Raw genomic sequence first — 15200 nt, forward strand, 5'->3', positions numbered from 1 at the left:
CAGACCGCCTTGTTCGTTCTAACCCCATCCCCTTGTTTTGTCTTGTCCCCTGTGGGTTGCTGGCTGCACCCACTGTGTAAAAAATCCTCTTTATTCTTGCTTATCACTTTAATTAAAATTCCTGTCCGGCTGGACAAAGGTCATACATACTATTGAGCGTATGTCTATCATTTTTGCGAAAGATCCCTGAACTACTAGGGACCCCTGTTTTTTGTAATAGAGTCTTTTCTGTAGCTTGGCTGTGGTTCCGGCGTAGAGGGCGTTTCCGCAGTCCAGTCGGCTGGTGACGAGTGCCTGGGTGACAGTCTTCCTGGTCTCGGTCGGGATCCAGCGGAAGATCTTGCGAAGCATACGCAGGGTGTTGAAGCACGATGAGGAGACGGCGTTGACTTGTCTGGTCATCGAGAGGGAGGGGTCCAGGATGAAGCCCAGGTTGCGTGCGTGGTCGGTTGGCTTGGGTGCGGTGCCCAGGGCTGGGGGCCACCAGGAGTCGTCCCAGGCGGAGGGCGAAGATCCTAGGATGAGGACTTCCGTCTTGTCCGAGTTCAGTTTCAGGCGGCTGTCCTTCATCCACTCGGCAACGTCTTTCATCCCTTCGTGTAGGCAGGTACTGGCGGTGTCGGGGTCTCTGGTGAGGGAGAGGATCAGCTGGGTGTCGTCGGCGTAAGAGATGATGTTGAGGTTGTGCTGGCGTGCGATGGCTGCGAGAGGTTTCATGTAGATGTTGAAGAGGGTGGGGCTGAGTGAAGATCCTTGCGGGACGCCGCAGATGACTTCGGTGGCCTCGGAGCGAAACGGGGGGAGGCGGACTCTTTGTGTTCTTCCGGCAAGGAACGAGATGATCCACTCCAGTGCCTTCTCTTGGATACCGATGTTGCTGAGGCGCTGGACTAGGGTGCGGTGGCAGACCGTGTCGAACGCAGCGGAGAGGTCCAGGAGGATGAGGGCCACTGTTTCCCCCTTGTCGAGCAGGGTCCGGATGTCGTCGGTGGCTGCGATGAGGGCGGTCTCGGTGCTGTGGTTGGCTCTAAAGCCGGACTGCGAGGGGTTGAGGGATCCGTTCGTCTCGAGGAAGGCGGTCAGCTGTCTGTTGACGATCTTCTCGATGACTTTAGCAGGAAAAGGGAGGAGCGAGATGGGGCGGAAGTTTTTGAGATCGGTGGGGTCCGCTGTAGGTTTCTTCAGGGGGGCGCTGATCTCGGCGTGCTTCCAGCTCTCTGGGAAGGTGGCGGTGTTGAAGGAGGCGTTGATGATGTTCCGGAGTTGGGGTGCGATGGTGGAGTCGGCCTTGTTGAAGACGTGGTGTGGGCAGGGGTCGGTTGGTGATCCGTAGTGGATGGTGTTCATCGTGCGGGCTGTGTCTTCGGTGGTCACCGTGGTCCAGGTGTGAAGGGTGGCGGTGGGGGGCGTTGGTTCGACGGTTGAGTGCGTGGGTGGGGCGCCGAAGCTGTTGTGGATGTCGGCGATCTTGCGGTGGAAGAACGAGGCGAGGGAGTCGCAGAGGTCTTGTGACAGAGTGATGTCGTTGGTGCCGGTGCTGGGGTTGGAGAACTCATTCACGATAGTGAAGAGCTCTTTGCTGTCGTGGGCGTTGTTGTCCAGTCATTCCTTCAGGGATTTCTTCTTGGTGGTGCGGATGAGCTGGTGGTGCTTGCGGGTAGCGTGTTTGAGGGCGGTCATGTTGTCGGTGGTCCGGTCGAGGAGCCAGGCTTTCTCGAGGGTGCGGCAGGTCTTCTTGGAGTCCTTGAGGTCGTCGGTGAACCAGGATGCCTTCTTGCTTCTGGGTCTGCTGGGAGGGTTCTTTAGTGGCGCGAGGTCGTCGGCGCAGGCGGTCAGCCACTGTGTGAAGTTGCGGGCTGCTTCGTTGGGGTCCGTTGTGTTGGCGGGTGGGCTCTGGCTGAGGGAGGTGGTGAGCTGGTCTGCGGTGATCTTGCTCCAATTCCTGTGAGGTACCTGTTGCGGGTGGTGGTGGGTCGTGGATCTTTTGAAGCTGAAGTGGACCTAATTTATGTGTGCTGTGGTGAGGCGGGAAGGCCTGCCGGGTTGGAGCGTAATCTATCCAACCTAGGGTGCAGCACCCTGGCAGAGCACCCACAGTTGCATGGGATGGCCAACCAAGGATCACCTTTTGAATGTAATGTCACACCTCCCTATTCTGCGCTGGTCTCTCTATGGTTCAAGCAGTACCATGCCTCTGCTCTCTCTTTTAGGAGGGCCCGGCACTCAATGCCATTTGCAGAATGCAATGCCGAATGGGGCTGTCGTCCGGGCCTGACCAAACGCTCAGCTACGTCCGGTGTGACCTCCCCATCACCGGCGTCTCGTGGCTCAGCCCCAAGTCACCAGCATGGAAATTGGACTTTCAGCCCCAAGCACTGGAGCTTGAAACTATGCAGCCAATTTGGGCTGCGTCGCTCCAGCAGTCCCTCAACAATCCACTGTTAAAAGATTATTGACATACACTTTTCACAATACATTTGTCAAGCTTACTGCCTTTGTCATAATTTTGCATAATAACCCAAACAGGATTCTAGCCTTCAGCAATACAAATGCACCACACCAAACACAGTTCTACTCTACTACTGGCTCCCTGTAAATAAGCGAGTACTGTTCAAAGCCTTATGTATAGTGCATAAGGCACTGCAACTCAAAGGACCTGAATTCTTTCAAAAACACTTTTCGTGATACTCACCTAGTAGAAACCTACGCTCATCAGGTGCCAAACTGGTTGTTGTTCCATCTACAAAAAAAGTCTCTTGGGGTGGACGGAGATTCATCTATGGAGCAGCCAAGGCTTGGAATAATCTCCCTCTAAATCTGAGAGGGACCAGTGATCTGTTGGCCTTTAGAAAGGCCTTGAAAACGGGGCTTGTTTTCAAATTAGACGGCATTTTAGCTGACTAAGGCTGTGGCTGTAAGGAGAAATAACGAGCGCCAGGACACCTCAGGGTAACCGTTTGCGCTTTATAATTGATTTAACATAACATAACTTAACTATTTTTTTAACACAAGCTTTTACACAAGGCAAAACGTGCCACTAAACGCACACAAATTCTGCCCAAGCAACATGCGAGTGGAGCCTAAGCCCCTCGTTCAATATTGCTGCAGAGAATGCTTTTTCAGTTGATCACATAAGGTCTGTCAAGACAGGCCTAAAATCTATGACCTTTCAACTGAAGAAGCCATTTCATAGCCCGATAACCCCCTGGAACCATCTGCTACTCTCAAATCTACCTATTGGCCATGTTGTTGTAGAGAGTGATGATTGAGTGAGTACATTCATTGAAGGTCATGGCTTGATGGACCTTTCTTTTATGCCTATGTAATCTCAGTAATTTCAAGTTACACTTGTTACGAGCAATTTCCCAAATTATTCTATAATGCTACGTGATGTAATTAGATGCTCAGCACTGCAAAAATGTATTGCAAGCACACGGTAACATGACAATGGGCAGATTGTGAGCAGCTGCTGTTTGTGGTGCTTCAGCTTTTTGTGTTTTTTTAGCTCCAGATGTGCCTTTGTATCCAAAATGGACATAAGGATGCATTGTAAGCTAAAATATAGCACTGACTGTCAGTTTTGCATTTTACATAATTATGTGTAATTTCCCTAACATTTTCTTTAATTGTGCAAATTCATATTATGCTAGTTTTGCATAGTCCTAGACGTGAACTGCTATGTCCTTCGCACACAGGAAGAGCAGCAGGGGCATCCTTCTTGTTATATTGTGAATGACGTAAGCAAAATAGCTTATGTGTAACCATCAACCATCCCATCTAACTGCCACACGTGCAAGAAATAGGCATCCACATTGGGGCTTATCATGCAATGTATCATAATTCACTATTGTCAGCTGACAAGAAAACATTAATGTTCCTCTATTTCTGCTGCTATGTCATAATCATATCACAATGTCTGCATCAAAGGGCCAGCTTCTCGCATTTATGTCTTCAACACTTCGTTAATTTATTCTTGAAAGCTGAGGGTCTCAGCAGCACAGTAGTTGTCATGGAAGGTAGAGAGGTCACACTTGCCGTACTTTACAATCACTAAATGTCATATGTGGTTTTCCAATATTTGTTTAGGAAATGCTGGATGATACAGATATTTACACAAACACCTACAATGTCTTCACCAAAGATCCAGAGAACTTTAGGGCGATGCTGTGGAATACAGATGTCATCAACTGGAATCAATGCCTTCTGATACAAGGTAAGTGAAACTGAGTGTGTGTACCTGGATATAATGGACTGATGTGGCTATATTCAACACAAATATGTTTTAAGTATTCCCCTTGAAAACGGATGCCCATTTTTCTTTGATACTTTGTGTAAGCTCAACAGATAAATATAAATGGAAAATCCTAGAAAGTGAAAAGGATCAATTTTCATAAACATCACGTTATCAACCAATGGACAAAAAGTGCATCCTGTGCAGCGTGAGGTATTTCCCCTGCTTCCAATGAATGGGGATTTGGAAATATGAATCCTGAAGCTCCAAGTCAACAGATAATCATTTCTCTGAAGCAACAGGAGGATTTCTTGGAATGTTTCCAGTTTTTTTCACAGGAACATGTTAAGTTCCCTGAGGACCAGAATAGTTCTCAATTGTCTTTTCGTTTTCCTTATCAGAAAGAATAAGAAATAATGATCTCACTTGGACCTTCTCTATCAGTCCTTTAAGAAGAAGGAGAATTTCCTAATGAAATTTCTCAAGTGAAGTCAACGTTCCATCTTAAGTAGACAGAGAAGTGGTTGCAGTATAAACTGCAATGGATGACCTGAAGGTACAATCTGTAGCAACTATCCGTCCAAAGTTACAGATTTCCCAAATTGGGACAAAAAGGGAAGTTCTCTCCCTTACATTTGAGATGAGATTGCTGAGGCCAGCTGCAAGGAGTCAAACTTGTTTTTGATTGTCACAGAATGGCGTGTGTGAGGCATTCCTTTATTGGCTAGGTGGTCTGCTATATCCTTGTCTTTGGTATCTGTTGAGTGCATGGACCCGGTCGTATCTTGGCTGCCTAGGGGGATATTATGGGCAGCCTTGAACTATTACTGATGAAGCCTCTCCTGTTGGTCTGTGAGCTAAGAAAAGTTGTTAAGCCAGTGTGACAATACTCAAGGGGACCTAGAGATGTGGCCATATATGTATTGGATTTAAAATTCTGCAAGCTATTGTTAATATGCTTCTCAAGCAGCATGTCCAGTATTTTTTCTTGGACTTCTGAATAGAACGTTTTAGCCCTCAGTTACCCTGTCTTCTTAATACAGAGATCCTGGCCACCAGGCGAAAGCCTGCATTTGAAACATCCATTTTATTGTCAATTATTACAGCTCATATTGTTACACCCTCATTGATGATAGCTTTATCAGTCTCCCTCTTCTACTCTATTAGCTTCATTTGTGTTGAGATGTCCTGAGACATCTGATAATCTTAATGGACCAAAATTACCGGGGCACGTTCAACATTGATTGATGTTGCCACCATGGAACCGACTCTATATTCAAAGTTCTCTATGTATGTGACATCCCTATCTCAAAGTGCAGATGATGGCGCAATCATGTTATTTGATCTGTTATGTGTTGCAAACATGATAACAGAGTCTTGTTTATGATGGTATGTAAGGTAGGTAGGTAGGGGCGGGCTTTGGGGTTGTGTGTACTTTTTTCCTAAATAGGCATTCACCAGTAAACAGTCCATCAGTTTCACGCCTTCTGACCAAACAAAAAGCCCATTAAAGGTATGGACTTAATAGCTTTGCATGAGTGCACCTTCAGGCTAATTCAGGCTATACAAGATGCATTACTGCCCCACAGAGTTGACTAAGAGATTGAATTCTTTAGCCAGTATTTCCATCAGCGAATGAAAACAGGCTATGCTGTCCGGTGGTAAGTTGGGTTGGACTGTTGATTTGTAACCTTTCTTTGGTATGTTGTAATCATCCTGCTCCTCATTATCTACATTGTTTAATAGTTTTCTCTCCTCCTCCAAATCAGAATAAAATAAATCCAATTACTTCTTGTTTCCCATATCTCCATTGGCCTCAGTGGTGAAGCGACCGTCCGTCAAAGCTGAAGGGAGCAGATGTGGAAGAGGAGGCATAGTTAGCGGAGCTGGCAGCAGAGGTGGGCAAGACATAGGTTGTCCTGCAGGCTGCTGCTGAGGGAGCAGTCATTGAGAGGTGTCCATTATCTGTTGCACAGTTGGCAAACATGCAACAGGTACCTGCATGACCTCAGAGTTTGTATTGAAACAAAGAAGTGCGTAACATCTGTGGCTACTCTCTCAAACTCTAAAACATACCACAACACACCCAACTGCATAGCACTCTAGGAAATCTCTCAGAGTAATCCTGACTGCTGAAATCTACTTTGAATTCAGAATCCAGAATAGGGTGTGAATGCATGCTGTCACCTTTATAGGATGAAAAAGTCAATGGTGTGGAAAATACTTAGAAAGAGGATATTTCATCCTTTCTAGTACATAAAGGGCCAACCTCCTCTCAGTACCCTTTTGGGTCTTTGAAGGAAGGATTTACAAATGCAGCATGACGCCTTGTGTGATGAATGTAGAAAATGTAGAATTTGTTCATGTGGGACATCAATGTAGATCTTTCACTGACCAAAGGTAGAGCAGGATTTGAAGATACATTTTATTTTTTTCTCTGACAGTTATGATGATAGGTGGTAGCAGAAGGAAGGTATCTCGGGTTCAGACAAATGGACATTTCCCAAAAAATCATGTAAACAACTGAAAGCTTAGTATGGGGCTGGGTAAGCTCCAGGGTAAACCTGAAAAGGATCAGGATGACATCAGCGAAAGGTTAGAGGAGTGTCATGATTTGATCCCTACGCTCTTGTCCCAACCACCAGGGGACCTACCTGTGGGTCTTTCCAGATATCAAATAATCTGGCAGATGGACCTCCCGCTCTATGCATATACTGACTTCCAGCCTATTAGACTTTATTCTGAAATTCTCATTCAGTCCAGATCCATGCTGGGTCTTGTGGAACCCAGTATGCTCTTGCTAAAGACTCCATTACCAAGAATGCTTTGCTCACTGCTTTGCTTCTACCCTAGCAGACCAAGGATGAGAAAAGGAACCAAGCACACCTGTTAGTCTGAGGCATGTGACCACGGTGAGCTCTTTTAAACCCCTTTTTCCTTCAATCCAGCATTGGTCATTGTAGCAGTGCCCCTGTTTGATTAACTCCTGGTTTCTCGAGTTCCTGAGCTTTTGATATCCTTGTTTTCAGAGTTACTGAGCTATGGTTCGTGTGTGTTTCCTAATGCCTGAGTAGTTGCTAGTTCCTTGTCCTTAAACAAGTACTGCCTACAGTACTACATTTAGTTCTGATTCCTGAACCAGCAGTATTTTGTACATCATTGACCCTTGAGCATTCTCTGTTTCTGTAGTTATGTTTTTCCCACCCAGTGTCTTTCTCGTTATCTTAGTTTCAGTTTCCATTTTGCTGCCTTCCCGTTTCTTCTGGGTTGGCTTCCAGTTCCCTTGCGTGGTTTGGCACTTGGTTTCTGACAAGTGTGCCCTATGTTTTCCCTTTTTTCAGGCTAAGCACTCCTCCTCGCTAGCTATTTGTCTATTGTGGATGCATATTTCTTATGATACCTTTGCTATTACCGCCTTACGTGCTCCTGTTTGAGCACTCAGATTCCTGGGCACTACTGAAAAACTAGATGGTGTTTCTTGTTAACTGGGAGTATTATATTTGAGTTACTTTTATAACATCACTAAAGGTATCAGCTTCACATTCCCTGCCTTTTCATGTACATCCTACATGTTGGTATTTGCAGTAAGTATCTGTAACAGCAATTGTGGGTGAGGAACTAAGTACACTTCAGTCTAATCATGTGGAGTTCCTGAGTGCTTTACCCCACATCCCCTCTATGGCCTGTTCTTTCTGAGATTTGAATTTCTGGTTCCCTTGTGCAGTGTTCCCCTTTCTACCCTGACTCCCTGTGTGATCGTAGTGGGTGGCTCTGTACCCAAAATTCTGCTTACTTTCACTTCTTTGTCACCTGTCCTTGCCGGAGTATTTGACAAGTAGGCTCTTCACAGGGGCTCCATCGTGCATGACATGCAGTAGAAATATAAGCTGAGGTGACTTATAGGGGGAATAGGAGAGCTTAGCTTTTCCACCTAATTGACCAAAGTTCAGATTGTTACACATGATGTGGATGTGCAACTAAACAAGCACTGTTGTGAAGGCCAATGGTCATTTCAAAATAGTGTACTGCTATTTAGGGTTACCTGGGATTCCCACCATGATGACGGAGAGAGAAGCAAGTAAATATATGAAAGAGTCATTGCTGGAGAACTACTCAATATTTATGTACTCTTAAACTCTACCTGACCAACTTGTTGTACATGACACAAATCTATAGAGTTTATGGTAGGCTAGCATGAATATGTCCTGTGATGAAGCAGCAAGAGCTGCTACCATTTTTTCAAACACCCATCTTACTTATGTGACATTACCTCAAACATAATTATTATGTATGTTGGTATGTATGGATGTATTGGTATTTATTTAGCACAAACATAGCTGGTATGAAGCAGAGAGTTGCACATTACCTGAAGGGTTTGGGGATGATTGTAGTTCATGTACATCAAGTGGGGGTTATACAAATACATTTTACACACACATTTAGGTACAGAGAGACTAAGGGCCAGATTTAACAACTTGCTGCTCTGCACTGCATGAATGGAATAGCACAGGAATGCCCCATATCTGCCAAGATATGGTGCATTCATTCCTGTCCTCTGCCTGCTCTGGCACACAACCTGAAGCCTTGAGCCAATGTAGGCACCCTTGTGTCATGGAACAAGGGTGCCTGTCTTACGAGGACGATTGTTTCTGTGTAGGAAGGGCGACCTTTCTGCACAAAACAATCCATAAATGCATTTTCCTCTTTCTAAGTGTGCTGCAGCTATTTCTCCTCAATGGATCTCTTGTGGAAAGGCATATAATTCTGACAAATGCCCAGGTCTACGAGTGTTGGTAAATATGGAAATGCTTCAGAATATGAGTGGATGCTTGAGGATATTGCACTGAATAATGTGAGGTAGCAACTTGAGCTACTCCAAATGTGCCAAGCCATGCAGAGACATGCAAGATGGCCTTGTGTGGCTTGGTAAATCTCATTCTAGGGTTTAAATAATCTTGCAACCACTTACGTGGCACAAGAACGAAACAAAACCTTAATAAAATCTAGTATCCAATGATGTTGGGCCTAGCGTCAAAGCCAGGATTTGAACCTGGGTCCCCAGATTCCAAAGGGAGAATCATGAATAAGAGATTCTGATAGGATAACACACGTTTGGTGACCAGTGAACCGTTTACTATATAAAACAAATACGATTCTGCTGTCCTATATCTAAGCCATCATAAACTATAGTAAAAATGAATGAGCTACTGAGCATTAGAATAATAATTTGAAGGTGGAGACGCAATTATCCAGTGTACAAACAGCACTGTTGTGGTCTATATGATTGTGTAAAACATATACATTCAAGCCAAATGTTCTTTATAAAATGTCTGAAGGATTTATGTTGAGGACTTAAACATGTCAGAGAGAATTCTAAAAACCTAAATGATGAAACTTACCGCCCACATTTACTAAAGTTTGGGTGAGTGCAGCACAAAGGTTAGTGTCTATTTACTTACCATCGTAAAGATTTTGTTGTGCCTCACAAGCAACTTCAAAAACGTCTGTAAATGTGGACATGAGCTCTGTTACTTAGTATGTAGGACATTAATGATATAGCCTTGAGCAGTCAGTGCTAGAGTGTTGGAATTGGAGTCAATATCCAAGTTGCACTTTTTATGGGTGTTAGCTGTATGTACAATTTGCTCATGTCCAGATAGTATAGAGGGGCCTTCTGATCTATGACACTGAGAATTGGCCTCAAGTTAAGCATTACTTTATGATACCTACACAAACAGGAAGCAGCTATGTACTTGCACATTGTCAGAATGGTGTTCTAATGTATTGACTCTTCAGTGTGGAATGAATGAATACGTTTATTTGCATAAGTTAAATAAAACCATTGCAATACAAAATAAAAACATTTTCTTGTACACAAATAAAAAGTTAATAAGATACGGTTCTTGAGTGTCAGCAATTGTATCAGGTCTTCAGTGTGGATGAGGAGGGATTTCCACATTTTCAGATACATTGTCGTGTTTGATATGCTCGTTGTTTTTGAGCAGAGTGCTGTACTGCCTGCGCATCCACTTTGTGATGTTGACTTGATGCATTTCTGGTACAACAACCCAGAGTCATTTTTGACAGGTTTACACTTTATTAATAAATATGAATGATTACCAAAGTTTACTATCATTATTATTTCTTTCCAGGAGTACAGCAGTGCCTAAATGATGTGATTATGAGCATTGCTGAATCTAATGGGTTGGAGGTGAAAAGTGAGGTAGCAGCCCTGTTTGTCAAGGAAATACATGCAGGAGTCTGTGAGAAGAGTCCAAACACAAGCCTTGAAGAGGAGTCATCTGCTCAAACCAGCAGTCACTTCAAAGCAAGGTGAGTGTATCATGACAACAACAAACAATAGGTAAAGAATAATACATCGATCTAAAAGATCACTTCCAGTGCTAGCACTAGAGTGAAACAATCCATTTTATGTTGACAGCTCTTGAACTGCTTTTTTCATGACCCACGTCTAGATTATAAGCAGTTGAGGAGGGCCCATTCCCAGAAAATTAAGCATTTTATGAATTTCCTGAGACTGATGGCATTGAATTTGGAACCAAAAGTTCACCAGAATGCTGACATCACTGTGTAAAAATAAAGTTTGTTTACATAGCGCCTCATACAACAGTTGTTTCTAATCTTTAAGCACTGGAAATAATTGGTGTTACTATTATCCATTTAAATAGTCTTCTAAGTTGATTGACTTGGGAAGCATGGAAGTTTGAGTTAGTCCTGTTGGAATTGAAATGTGGAATAAAAAACAATAAATAGAGTTCAAATGACTTAAGACTGGCAGCTCGCAATGGTGTTCTTCAGCTTTATTGTATTGTCTGCAGCTGTATGTCTGCAGCACTGCTCACATAAAGTTTTGAATGGCAATACTTGAATACTAAAAACTGTTAACCACAATGCATCTTTAAAGCATGCAACATGGTGAATGACCCCTTTTTGTAACTCATCACACTGTGTGTGTGCAGGACTGCACTTTAAAATGGAGGCACAGGACTAGGATTTTCCTAACTAGAATCTGGATGCTTGTAGCTCTCTGCTTCATAAGAGACCTTGAAGCTGTGTTCTCCAGTATTGGGGTGTCTTTCATAGATTCACATGCCTGAATCATTCCCCGTCATCAGAGTGGGAGTCCCACGGTACATAAAAAAGCAATAATATGCCATATTTAACATAGAAAAAACTTGGTAGTAACCAACCAGGAAGTAAGGTAGCAGAAGCTACAGGAGAAAAAACCTCCACACTCATGACTGTCCTAGTCATTTTGTACAGCCCAAACTGCAGCCAATCAGGCGTCAGCACCCACCAGAAGGTTCTCCTCAGAGGCTCAGGCTCTCAGAGTTTCTACTGCACGTCGTGTGAAGGGAATCTCCCTGAGCTCTGCTCAGTACATCTCTATTTTCCTTCTAGAAGCTAGTTTTGAAGATGTCTTCATCTAAGAAATCTTTGTTCAGGCCTTGTGACTCTTGTAGTAGGCCCTGGTTTTTTAAAGAAGATCCCCACAAGAAGTGCATTTATTGCCTGTACCCTGATCATCAAGTGAAGGACTGCTAGATATGTCGGACCTTCCCTCAGAAGACCCTCAGGGACAGAGATGGCCGCCTGCTTTTGTGGCTACAAAAGCTAAAGGATCAAGATTATCCTGCTTCTGAGGTATGTATGTATGTATGTATAGGCATTTATATAGCGCACTACTTACCCGTAGGGTCCCAAGGCGCTTCGACCGCTGCGAAACCCTTCCTGGCTTCCCTGAGAGATGGTCCCTTAATGGGTATCTCCAGGGTGAGACCAGGCATCCCCGGCGGTCTGGTGGGGCCGTTAGTGAAGATGAGGCAAGCTAATGCCCAGAGTTGCCGAGTGTGATCGCTGATCAGAGTGGGCACCGAGGCGAGAGAATTATCGAGTCCGCTGACCCTGGTCCAGAAACCTGCCGCGCCGGGAATCGAACCCTGGTCCCGGGCCGTCCTCTGCTCTCGGGTCTGCCGCCTCTAACCAGTGAGCCACACTACTTCAGGCAGTATTGCCTCTGCATCTACAACAGCTTCTAGGAAGAGAGCTGCTGAAGAGGTGTTGTCTTCTCCTGGGGCCAAGATTGTAAAGAGGCAACAATCTTCTAAGGAGTCTGAGAGGCCTTCCACTTCTAAGGCTACTCCCCCAACTAAGGCCAAACTTGGGTCATCCACCCCCCGAGAAGGACGACGAAAAAATTACCTCAAAAGATGACTTCTGAGAACACTTTACCTCAGAAACAGACCCTGTCGTCGACGATGCCGTCGTTGACTCAGATCGCCGTTGACGCAACATCTACGTCTACGGTAACTTTCACTTCACCTAAGCCTGAGATGTTAATGTCGACAGCGTCTTCACTGTCGACTATGGTCTATGTCGCTTTCAGACCTATCTCGTCAGCGCCTCGTCGGCAGCCAAGCTGATGAAGATTCCGTCGACGATAGCTTTGTCGACGCCACCGTCGACAGCTGCTCCATCACCGTCGACGAACATCCCCTCATCGAAGAGCTCGTCGACGACTCCTACACCGTCGATGAAGACACCGTCGTAGACGAAGACAACGTCGTCAACGAAGACACCGTCGTCGACAAAACCTTCCTCGCCGGCGAAGACAACTCAATCGACGACGGCGACCTCTTCATCGTCGGGAACCAAACCTCCGTCGACGAGCCCGTCGATGGGGCCTCCGTCGACGTCGCAACTGTCTACATGTACCACCTTACAAAAAATACCAGTGCACATCCTATTTTTAGTAACTATTATCCAATAGGCATCTAGCCACGTCAATCCGATATATCAAGTGTTCATTTAGTCCATAATTGAGGCAGACAATGTTCATTAATATTCAGTGTTCTTTTATTTATTCTTCTCTTGTCACAGCCGACGCGCGTTTCGCCCTCCCCGGGCTTTTTAAAGGCAAACACTTATTCAGTTGAGCAGCGTGTGTTCTCAAACTTGATTGTTACTAAAAAGCCTTTGGGTGTTGTTCCTCCGAGCCTTTCGCTTTCACACGTGAAAGTGCTGTAAGTATAAGTCCTTGATTTAAATTCCATCCCCATGCGATAATTCAAAGTTCAATCGTAAAATCTTGGAGCCTTGATAAGTTCCATCGCCATTGCGCGTGTGAAGTTGTTGGAAAAGGTGGCTTCCTTCCGCGTATCCCTTCCCTTTTTGTAAAGTGTATATGACACTCTACCTTACCTTGAGTGGGTAGGGGGTCGTAGATTGGTGCTAAAGGTGGATGAGCACCACATCAGATTTGCACTCCAATTGAGCAATACAATTGATACTCATCAGATTGATAAAAAGAAGGGGGATATTTCACTTCACGATGTGCTGATCGTGTTAAGCAAATCCGCCATTTGTTTTTTGTGATACATGTACCACCATGCAGGTTTGGTCACCATCTACGGCTTTTACGTCCACGCCAAAGCCATCCTTGCTTCAGAGACGCGGTTCTGTCCTAGAACCTTTGTCTCCTCTACGCCTGTCACCTCAAACAGTATCCCTTCACGTCCCTGACAAGTTATTGGAATCTGAAGATAGTGAGGAGGATTCTGATATGGATGAAAGGTTTGGGGAAGCTACAAGACCTTCTGAATTAAACATCAAATACCAAGAGGACGATCAAGATGACCACCATTTGCCTGAGCTTGTGACATCACCTATTACAAATGTCCCCTCAGCTCAAATGCCAGTAGCATTGCTTCAGCACATGCTAAATGATTATTACAGGCGTTTTCCACCGTCTGAGTCAGCGGACTCTGTGCCTCCTACACCTGTGGTGCAAACGCCGATATCTGATTTAAGACCTCCAGGGTCTCCCCCACCTATAGCGTCCCATCAGCCTGAAGAACAACATTCTGAGGAAGAAGAGAGAGAAGAAGGGGTAGTCGATGTCGGATCCATGATGTCGGAGTGGGACGATTATCACGTCCAAACACCTTCTCCTTCGCCTCCGGCTACTGCTGATCCCCCTCCAGTGGATGTAGGAGGATTCCATCTTCTAATGGAAAGGGCTACAAAACGCTTTCATATTGACATGGAGGCTACACGACAAGAATGCTTTCTTTATAATTTCAAGGATCAGCCAAGGAGGCAAGTTAAGTCTATACCTATTATCGATTTCATTTGGAAAGAAGGGAATAAAGTCATGTCTACTCCTGCACCTATTTCTCCAGAACTGCCAAGGATAGATAAAAAATATAAAGGCTCCTGAAAAGTCCCCAGCTTGCCTTATAGAACACCCGAAATTGGATTCGGTGATCATTCAGGCTGCACAGAAGCGGTCCAGAAATCCTTCCTCTCCAATCGCAGCCCCACCGGATAGAGACGGCATTGGTAAACGTGTGTCAACAATGGCAGCAACCACAGTCCGGGCTGCCAACTCATTAGTCATTCTCGGCATATATGACCGGCAAATGTGGTCTGACATCTCGTCATATGTCAACATGCTTCCAGAGCCCTCCAAGTCAGAGGGGCTGAAAATCCTGCAGGAAGGTGAAAGGATCTCGGCGGAAATGATTGACTCTGCAGTTGATGTAGCTTCAACTGGATTCAGGCAGTTGGCAGGAGCTGCTGTCTTGTGCAGGCAAGGCTGGCTAAGAGTGACTTCGTTCTGCCAGGAAGTTCAAGCTAAGGTGTTAGATATGCCTTACGACGGGGAGTTTTTGTTTGACCCGCATATAGAGGAAGACCTGCAGACAATCAAAAAGGACACGGAGACAGCTAGATCCCTGGGCACCCTACAATTTTGAAAGCCGCCCTTTCGAGGTGCGAGAGAACGTGGATCGTCCTCTACTAGAGGAGGTTATAGTCAGCAGTCCTTCTACAGTCAAAGGAATTAACGTTACCAAAGCCAACATTACCAGTCCTACGGCCAACGCAACACTAATTATTCCCAAAACAAAAGAAAGCCTGCCTACTGTGGAAAGGATAAAAGACAATA

General features: G+C 45.1%; 1 protein-coding gene across 1 annotated transcript in view; it reads left to right on the plus strand.

Annotated features, from left to right (window-relative positions):
- The window catches only part of LOC144769022 (glycine N-acyltransferase-like), a 190137-nt gene that overhangs the window by 86074 nt on the left and 88863 nt on the right, over positions 1-15200 (plus strand). Inside the window, exons 4-5 of the mRNA XM_078653022.1 lie at positions 4087-4213; positions 10384-10564. Of these exons, the coding sequence (XP_078509148.1) occupies positions 4087-4213; positions 10384-10564 (308 nt within the window). The remainder of the gene's footprint in view (positions 1-4086; positions 4214-10383; positions 10565-15200) is intronic.

This window comes from Lissotriton helveticus, chromosome 1_1, assembly GCF_964261635.1.
Source record: "Lissotriton helveticus chromosome 1_1, aLisHel1.1, whole genome shotgun sequence".
Lineage (NCBI taxonomy): Eukaryota > Metazoa > Chordata > Amphibia > Caudata > Salamandridae > Lissotriton > Lissotriton helveticus.